The 9,400-nt window shown below is 45.9% G+C and overlaps 1 protein-coding gene across 1 annotated transcript in view; it reads left to right on the plus strand.

Moving 5' to 3' along the window:
• Positions 1-844: 844 nt before the first annotated feature.
• Positions 845-9,400, plus strand: part of LOC120055304 (histone-lysine N-methyltransferase 2C-like) — a 112,808-nt gene continuing 104,252 nt past the window's right edge. Inside the window, exons 1-3 of the mRNA XM_039003179.1 lie at positions 845-898; positions 2,219-2,241; positions 3,270-3,367. Coding sequence (XP_038859107.1) covers positions 845-898; positions 2,219-2,241; positions 3,270-3,367 — 175 coding nt within the window. The remainder of the gene's footprint in view (positions 899-2,218; positions 2,242-3,269; positions 3,368-9,400) is intronic.

The raw sequence follows: 9,400 nt of genomic DNA on the forward strand, positions 1-9,400 counted from the left end.
GTGTAGCACAACCTCTGTCCATATTACACCTCTCATCATCCAGATTGATCATATGATGTTTGTGTTAAGTTGTGTTATAAATCACTGGCTTGTTTTTACCTGATGTGTTCTCCCATTGAGTTAAAATGTGGCTTGCATATGTTCAGCAGTTACAAAAGTGTTCGTAGTCTGTAGCTTATGCTTGTCCATAACATAACGCCACCTCCACCTGGGGCACTCTGTTCACAACGTTCGTTGACATCAGCAAACCGCTCGCTCACACAACGCCATACACGTGGTCTGTGGGTGTGAGGCCGGTTGGACGTACTGCCAAATTCTCTAAAACGACGTTGGAGGCGGCTTATGGTACAGAAATAAACATTAACTTCTCTGGTGGACATTCCTGCAGTTAGCATGCCAATTGGGCGCTCCCTCAAAACTTGAGACATCTGTGGTATTGTGTTGTGTGACAAAACTGCGGATTTTAGAGTGGCCTTTTAATGTCCCCAGCACAAGTTGCACCTGTCTAATTATCATGCTGTTTAATCAGCTTCTTGATATGCCACACCTGTCAGGTGGATGGATTATCTTGGCAAAGGAGAAACGCTCACTAACAGGATGTAAACAAATGTGTGCATAACATTTTAGAGAAATAAGCTTTTTTAAAGATTTTTTTGTGCATATGAACATTTTCTGGGCTCTTTTTATTTCAGCTCATGGGACATGGGACCAACAGTTTACGTGGTGCTTTTAACATTTTTTGTTCAGTGGATATTGAAGATCATTGAAAGTCGGGGGGGGGGGAGAATCGTGCTCCTCCTGCTTAACCCCTCCCCATTACCTCTTGCCCCCTCCCCACACCCCCATGCCCCCTTCCCACACCCCCATGCCCCCTCCCCACACCCCCATGCCCTCCATGGTACCAGCAGCTTGCACCACCACATACCACTCTGCCTTGCCTTGCCCAGCGGCCTGAGTGCCTCCATTAAGAACCAGTGACAGCTGTGACTATATTTAACTAATTCATGATCAACTCCCACCAGCCTCCTAAGGGAAGCCAACACAATAACTTTTCTATTTTTCTTTCTCTCTTTTTCTCCCTTTTTCTCCCTCTCTCTTTTACTTGCTCTCCCCTTCTCTTTCTCTCGCTCATAATTTCTCTCTCGCTCATTTTTTTCTCTTTCTCAATTCAAAGTGCTTTATTGCCATGGGAAACATATGTTTACATTGCCAAAGCAAATGGAATAGACAATAAACAAAAGGGAAAGAAACAAGGGAAACATTAGTAAACATTACACTCACAAAGGTTTTAAAAAAGAATATAGACATTTCAAATGTTATATTATTGGCTATGTACAGTGTTGTAACAATGTGCAAGTAGTTTAAGTATGAAAGGAAAAATAAACAATGTTTACAATGTTTACCATGTTGTTTGTGCTCCTCTGGTTGCCCTTTTCTCATGGCAACGGGCCACACATCTTTCTGCTGTGATTGCACACTGTGGTATTTCGCCTGACAGATATGGGAGTTTAACAATGTTTGATATGTTTTCAAATTCTTTGTGGTCTTTGTGATCTGTGGGAAATATGTGTCTTTAATGTGGTCATACATTTGGCAGGATGTTAAGAAGTGTAACTGGCCTCCTGAGTGGTGCAGTGGTCTAAGGCATCAGTGCTATCTGTCGCTGGAGATCCTGGTTCGAGTCCAGGCTCTGGCGCAGCCGGCCGCGACCAGAAGACCCATGGGGCGGCGCACAATTGGCCCAGCGTTGTCCGTTTTAGGGGAGGATTTGGCCGGGAGGGATGTCCTTGTCCCATCACGCTCTAGCGACTCCTGTGTCAGCCAGGTGTACGGTGTTTCCTCCAACACATTGGTGTGGCTGGCTTCTGGGTTAAGCGGGCATTGTGTTAAGAAGCCGTGTGGCTTGGTTGGGTTGTGTTTCGGGGGAAGCTTGGCTCTCGACCTTTGCCTCTCCCGAGTCCGTACGGGAGTTGCAGCGATGAGACAAGACTGTAACTACCAATTGGATACCACGAAATTGGGGAGAAAAAGGGGTAAAAGATTTTAAAAATGTTATTCCAATTTGCTAATTTTTTTTGTTGATTCTTCCCACTGTGTCAAATAGTTGTCTCTTTACTTTCTCATAATTTGGTTGTCCTGGAGGTCTGTTTGTGTTTATGAACAGAGCCTCAGAACCAGCTGTCTGAGGGGACTCTTCTCTACATTAATCTCTGTGTAGGTGAGGGCTTTGTGGTGGAATGTGTGAGCATTACTTCCTTTTAGGTGGTTTTAGAATTATAATAGCTCTTTTCTGGATGTTGATAACTAGTGGGTATAGTCCTCGTTCTGCTCTGCATGCGTTGTTTTGGGGTTTTGCGTTGTACATTAAGTATATTTTGGCAGAATTCTGCATGCAGAGTCTCAATTGGGTGTTTGTCCCATTTTCTGAATCCTTGGTTGGTTAGCGGACCCCAGACCTCACAACCAAAGAGGGCAATGGGTTCGATAACTGATTGAAGTATTTCTAGCCAGATCCTAATTGGGATGTTGAGTTTTATGTTCCTTTTGATGGCGTAGAAGACCCTTCTTGCCTTGTATCTCAGATCGTTCCCAGCCTTGTGGAAGTTACCTATGGTGTTGATGTTTAGGCCGAGGTAGGTGTCATTCTTTGTAGGTTCTAGGGCAACAGTGTCTAGATAAATATTATATTTGTTGTCTTGGTTACTGGACCTTTTTTGGAACACCGTTATTTTTGTCTTATTGAGATTCACTGTCAGGGCCCAAGTCTGACAGAATCTGTGCAGAAGATCTATGTGCTGCTGTCGGCCCTCCTTGGTTGGGGACAGAAGCACCAGATCATCTGTAAACAGCAGACATTTGAGTCCAGTAGGGTGAGGCTGGTTGCTGCAGACTGTTCTAGTGCCCTCACTAATTCATTGATATATATATATATGTTGAAGTGGGTGGGTCTCAAGCATTCTCTCTCTCTCTCTCTCTCTCTCTCTCTCTCTCTCTCTCTCTCTCTCTCTCTCTCTCTCTCTCTCTCTCTCTTTCTCTTTCTTTTTCTTTTTCTCTCTCTTTCTTTTTCTCTCTTTCTTTTTCTCTCTCTCTCTTTTTCTCTCTCTCTTTTTCTCTCTCTCTCTTTTTCTCTCTCTTTTTCTCTCTCTCTCTTTTTCTCTCTCTTTTTCTCTCTCTTTCTTTCTTTCTTTCTTTCTCTCTCTTTCTTTCTTTCTTTCTTTCTTTCTCTCTCTCTCTCTCTCTTTTTCTCTCTTTCTCTCTTTCTCTCTCAGGGGGCGTACCAGAGGTAGAGTGGTTGTGGAGGAGGAGGACAGCAGCATGGACGGGACGGAGGCAGCCGCCTCAGAGAGCCCCCCTCAGGACACAACAGGTGAGTCAGTCACCCCCCCATGTGAGACCTAGGTGGTCACCTTAAGTCCCGTCTATTTTGGTCTTGACTGCACTGGTGAGTGGTATGGAACTCCAGCTGAACTCAGAGCGTACACATCCTGGCTGACGAGAGTATACACATATACAGAGTGTTTCTCAAAATGCATACTACCGTGCTCTGAGCATGCAAATTGGAGCACGGGGAGAGTCCCAATCAAAGTTTGCGAAATGGAGCACGACGGGCGCTTCTCAAATATATATTTTGAAGCATGCTTTGATGCAAGCTTCAACGGTAACTATGCAAAGAAATATGAAGCAACCACATAAAAAATGACAAAACGTTTATTGAAATCAATGGCAGACATTATTTGAGCGGAAGCGAGAGAAAATACAATGACTTTGGAATGAAATGTTGCCTACAATATTTTATCTTGATACGTTAGTAAATACATGCTGTGTTAATCTTGCCATTTTTACCTGCCTGTGTACCATAGATAGCAAGCCCATAATAAGTCAATAGGGCTAACAACTAGTACTGTTAGCTTGCCAGATAGCCGCGAAAAATTGTTAGCTAGCTACCCACAAAAAATTGTTCTATCTTGCATAACATTAGTTTTAGGTCATTTTTGCCTGTTAAACAATCTGGTTAGCTACATTATTAGGATTCACATACAGCTAGCTGATAGTTATGAAGTGAAACAGTTGCTTCGTGTGTATCTTGTTCTGTCTATATTGCCATTGTTGTCCTGGCTTGAAGACGGTTCAGTGAATGAGTACTGTAAGGCAGTAGGGCTAACTGGCTAGCCATGAAGAATTTGTAGCTACCCATGAAACATGTACAGATCTACCTTGCATAACATTAGTTTTAGGTCATTTTTGCCTGTTTAACTAGCTGGCTTGCTAGATTATTCCGATTCACACATCTAGCTGATAATTATGAAGTCAAATGTTTACTTTGTGTATTTCTTGATTTGTCTATTGTTGCCATTGTCCTGGCTGGAAGAAGGTTCAGTGAATGGGAAGGTGAAGCGTGAGGTAATACAGTAGGGGGAGTGCGACTGCTTCTCAAATGTATTGTTTATGCGTTCTCCACACTCGTCCTCACAAGAATGTACTCAAGAGGACGTGGTCGGAGAATGCACTCGGAGCATGAGAGTGTGGAGCACGGTACTATGCATATTGAGAAATGCCCAGAGTGTCTTATAGGAGCTCTCAGGAGGCAGTGGAGAGGTTACCCGCAATCCAGCTGTAATTGAATGGGTTTAACTTCAGCTGTGAAGCTGCAGCTAGCTGGCTTTTTTTCTATCTTTCCTCTATGCTCGCTCTCCGTGCTCGCTCTCCGTGCTCGCTCTCCTCGGTTTCTCTCTCGTCGGTTTCTCTCTCGTCGGCCTCTGTCTGTCTCTCGGCCTCTGTCTGTCTCTCGGCCTCTGTCTGTCTCTCTGTCGGTCTCTCTGTCTCTCTGTCTGTCTGTGTCTGTCTGTCTGTGTCTGTCTGTCTCTGTCTGTCTGTCTCTGTCTGTTTGTCTGTCTTTTGGTCTCTGTCTGTTTCTCGGTCTCTCTCTCGGTCTCTGTCTGTCTCTCGGTCTCTGTCTGTCTCTCGGTCTCTGTCTGTCTCTCGGTCTCTGTCTGTTTCTGTTTGTCTCTTGGTCTCTGTCAGCCTCTGTCGGTCTCTCTGTCAGTCTCTTTCTGTCTCTCTCGGTCTGTCTCTCTGTCTCTCTCGGTCTGTCTGTCTGTCTCTTTGTCGGTCTCTCTCTGTCTCTGTCACTCTGTCTCTCTCGGTCTGTCTCTCTCTGTCGGTCACTCGGTCTCTGTCTATCTGTCTCTCGGTCTCTGTCTATCTCTGTCGATCTGTCTCTCTGTCTCTCTCGGTCTGTCTGTCTGTCTCTCTGTCGGTCTCTCTCTGTCTCTGTCACTCTGTCTCTCTCGGTCTGTCTCTCTCTGTCGGTCACTCGGTCTCTGTCTATATGTCTCTCGGTCTCTGTCTATCTCTGTCGGTCTGTCTCTCAGTCTCTGTTGGTCTCTGTCTGTCGGTCTGTCTCTGGGGCTCTGTCGGTCTGTCTCTGTCGGTCTCTCGGTCTGTCTCTGTCGGTCTGTCTCTCAGTCTCTGTTGGTCTCTGTCTGTCGGTCTGTATCTGGGGCTCTGTCGGTCTGTCTCTGTCGGTCTCTCGGTCTGTCTCTGTTGGTCTGTCTCTCAGTCTCTGTTGGTCTCTGTCTGTCGGTCTGTCTCTGGGGCTCTGTCGGTCTGTCTCTGTCGGTCTCTCGGTCTGTCTCTGTCGGTCTGTCTCTCAGTCTCTGTTGGTCTCTGTCTGTCTCTGGGGCTCTGTCGGTCTGTCTCTCAGTCTCTGTTGGTCTCTGTCTGTCGGTCTGTCTCTGGGGCTCTGTCGGTCTGTCTCTGTCGGTCTCTCTGTCTCGGTCTCTCTGTCTCGGTCTCTCTGTCTCGGTCTCTCTGTCTCGGTCTCTCTGTCTCGGTCTCGCTGTCTCGGTCTCTCTGTCTCTCTCGGTCTGTCTCTCTCTGTCTCTCTGTCGGTCACTCGGTCTGTCTCTGTCTATCTGTCTCGGTCTCTGTCTATCTGTCTCGGTCTCTGTCTATCTGTCTCGGTCTCTGTCTATCTGTCTCGGTCTCTGTCTATCTGTCTCGGTCTCTGTCTGTCTGTCTCTGTCTGTCTGTCTCTGTCTGTCTGTCTTTGTCGGTCTGTCTCTGTCTGTCTCGGTCTGTCTGTCTGTCTGTCTGTCTCGGTCTGTCTGTCTGTCTGTCTGTCTCGGTCTGTCTCGGTCTGTCTGTCTCGGTGTGTCTGTCTGTCTCTCGGTCTCTGTCTGTCTCTTGGTCTCTGTCAGCCTCTGTCGGTCTTTCTCTGTCACTCTGTCTCTCTGTCGGTCTCTCTCTGTCTCTCTCTGTCTCTGTCACTCTGTTTCTGTCACTCTGTCTCTATCGGTCTGTCGGTCTCTCAGTCTCTCTCTTTCTGTCTGTTTCTGTTTGTCTCTTGGTCTCTGTCAGCCTCTGTCGGTCTTTCTCTGTCACGCTGTCTCTCTGTCGGTCTCTCTCTGTCTCTCTCTGTCTCTGTCACTCTGTCGGTCTGTCTCTGTCTGTCTGTCTCTGTCTGTCTGTCTCTGTCGGTCTGTCTCTGTCGGTCTGTCTCTCTCGGTCTGTCTCTCTCGGTCTGTCTCTCTCGGTCTGTCTCTGTCACTCTGTCTCTGTCGGTCTGTCTCTCAGTCTCTGTTGGTCTCTGTCTGTCGGTCTGTCTCTGTCGGTCTGTCTCTGTCGGTCTGTCTCTGTCGGTCTGTCTCTGTCGGTCTGTCTCTGTCGGTCTGTCTCTGTCGGTCTGTCTCTGTCGGTCTGTCTCTGTCGGTCTGTCTCTGTCACTCTGTCTCTGTCGGTCTGTCTCTGTCGGTCTGTCTCTGTCGGTCTGTCTCTGTCGGTCTGTCTCTGTCGGTCTGTCTCTGTCGGTCTGTCTCTTTCGGTCTGTCTCTGTCGGTCTGTCTCTGTCGGTCTGTCTCTGTCTCTTGGTCTCTGTCTATCTGTCTATCTATCTGTCTGTCGGTCTCTGTCTCTTGGTCTCTGTCTATCTGTCTATCTATCTGTCAGTCGGTCTCGGTCGTTCGGTCGGTCTCTCTCGGTCTGTCTCTCTCTGTCGGTCTCTGTCTCTTGGTCTCTGTCTATCTGTCTATCTATCTGTCAGTCGGTCTCGGTCGTTCGGTCTGTCTCTCGGTCTTGGTTTGTCTGTCTGTCTGTCTCTGTCGGTCTCTGTCTCTTGGTCTCTGTCTATCTGTCTATCTATCTGTCAGTCGGTCTCGGTCGTTCGGTCGGTCTCTCTCGGTCTGTCTCTCTCTGTCGGTCTCTGTCTCTTGGTCATATGTTTACATTGCCAAAGCAAGTGAAGTAGATAATTAACAAAAGTGAAACAAACAATACAAAATGAACAGTAAACATTACACTTGCAAAAGTTTCAAAGGAATAGAGACATTTCAAATGTCATATTATGTCTGTATACAGTGTTGTAATGATGTGCAAATAGTTCAAGTAGTAAAGGGAAAATATATATTTAAACTGGTTTGTTCTTCACTGGTTTGTTCTTCACTGGGTTGTTCTTCACTGGGTTGTTCTTCACTGGGTTGTTCTTCACTGGGTTGTTCTTCACTGGGTTGTTCTTCACTGGGTTGTTCTTCACTGGGTTGTTCTTCACTGGGTTGTTCTTCACTGGGTTGTTCTTCCCTGGTTTGTTCTTCACTGGGTTGTTTTTCCCTGGGTTGTTTTTCCCTGGTTTGTTTTTCCCTGGTTTGTTTTTCCCTGGTTTGTTTTTCACTGGTTTGTTTTTCCCTGGTTTGTTCTTCACTGGTTTGTTTTTCCCTGGTTTGTTTTTCCCTGGTTTGTTTTTCCCTGGTTTGTTCTTCACTGGTTTGTTTTTCCCTGGTTTGTTTTTCCCTGGTTTGTTCTTCACTGGTTTGTTTTTCCCTGGTTTGTTTTTCCCTGGTTTGTTCTTCACTGGGTTGTTTTTCCCTGGGTTGTTTTTCCCTGGGTTGTTTTTCCCTGGGTTGTTTTTCCCTGGTTTGTTCTTCACTGGTTTGTTTTTCCCTGGGTTGTTTTTCCCTGGGTTGTTTTTCCCTGGGTTGTTTTTCCCTGGTTTGTTTTTCCCTGGTTTGTTTTTCCCTGGTTTGTTTTTCCCTGGGTTGTTTTTCCCTGGGTTGTTTTTCCCTGGGTTGTTCTTCACTGGGTTGTTTTTCCCTGGGTTGTTCTTCACTGGGTTGTTCTTCCCTGGTTTGTTCTTCCCTGGTTTGTTCTTCACTGGTTTGTTTTTCCCTGGTTTGTTTTTCCCTGGTTTGTTCTTCACTGGTTTGTTTTTCACTGGTTTGTTTTTCACTGGTTTGTTCTTCACTGGTTTGTTTTTCCCTGGTTTGTTTTTCACTGGTTTGTTTTTCACTGGTTTGTTTTTCCCTGGTTTGTTTTTCCCTGGTTTGTTTTTCCCTGGTTTGTTTTTCACTGGTTTGTTCTTCACTGGTTGCCCTTTTCTCGTGTCAACAGGTCACACATCTTGCTGCTGTGATAGCACACTGTGGTATTTCACCAAATAGATATTGGAGTTTATCAAAATTGGAATTGTTTTCAAATTCTTTGTGGGTCTGTGTAATCTGAGGGAAATATGTGTCTCTAATATGGTCATACATTTGGCAGGAGGTTAGGAAGTCAAGCTAAGTTTCCACATTTTGTGGGCAGTGTGCACATAGCCTGTCTTCTCTTGAGAGCCAGGTCTGCCTACGGCGGCCTTTCTCAATAACAAGGCTATGCTCACTGAGTCTGTACATAGTCAAAGCTTTCCTTAAGTTTGGGTCAGTCACAGTGGTCAGGTATTCTGCCACTGTGTACTCTCTGTTTAGGGCCAAATAGCATTCTAGTTTGCTCTGTTTTTTGTTAATTCTTTCCAATGTGTCAAGTAATTATCTTTTTGTTTTCTCATGATTTAGTTGGGTCTCATGGTTTAGTTTTGTTGCTGTCCTGTGGCTCTGTGGGGTTTGTTTGTGTACAGAGCCCTAGGACCAGCTTGCTAAGGGGACTCTTCTAGGTTAATATCTCAGAAGGTGATGGTTTGTCACACACTCTCTCTCTCTCTGTCTCTTACTCTGTCTGTCTTACTCTCTCTCTCTCTGTCTGTCTTACTCTCTCTCTCTCTGTCTGTCTTACTCTCTCTGTCTGTCTGTCTTACTCTCTCTGTCTGTCTCACTCTCTCTCTCTCTGTCTGTCTTACTCTCTCTGTCTGTCTTACTCTGTCTGTCTGTCTCACTCTCTCTCTCTCTGTCTGTCTGTCTTACTTTCTCTCTCTCTCTCTGTCTCTTACTCTCTCTGTCTGTCTTACTCTCTCTGTCTGTCTGTCTTTCTCTCTCTCTGTCTTACTCTCTCTCTCTGTCTCACTCTCTCTCTCTGTCTGTCTGTCTCTCTCTCTCTGTCTTACACTCTTTCTGTCTGTCTTACGCTCTTTCTGTCTGTCATACGCTCTCTATGTCTGTCTTACGCTCTCTCTGTCTTTCTCTCTCTCTGTCTGTCT

This window comes from Salvelinus namaycush, chromosome 11 (assembly GCF_016432855.1).
Source record: "Salvelinus namaycush isolate Seneca chromosome 11, SaNama_1.0, whole genome shotgun sequence".
Taxonomy (NCBI): Eukaryota; Metazoa; Chordata; class Actinopteri; order Salmoniformes; family Salmonidae; genus Salvelinus; species Salvelinus namaycush.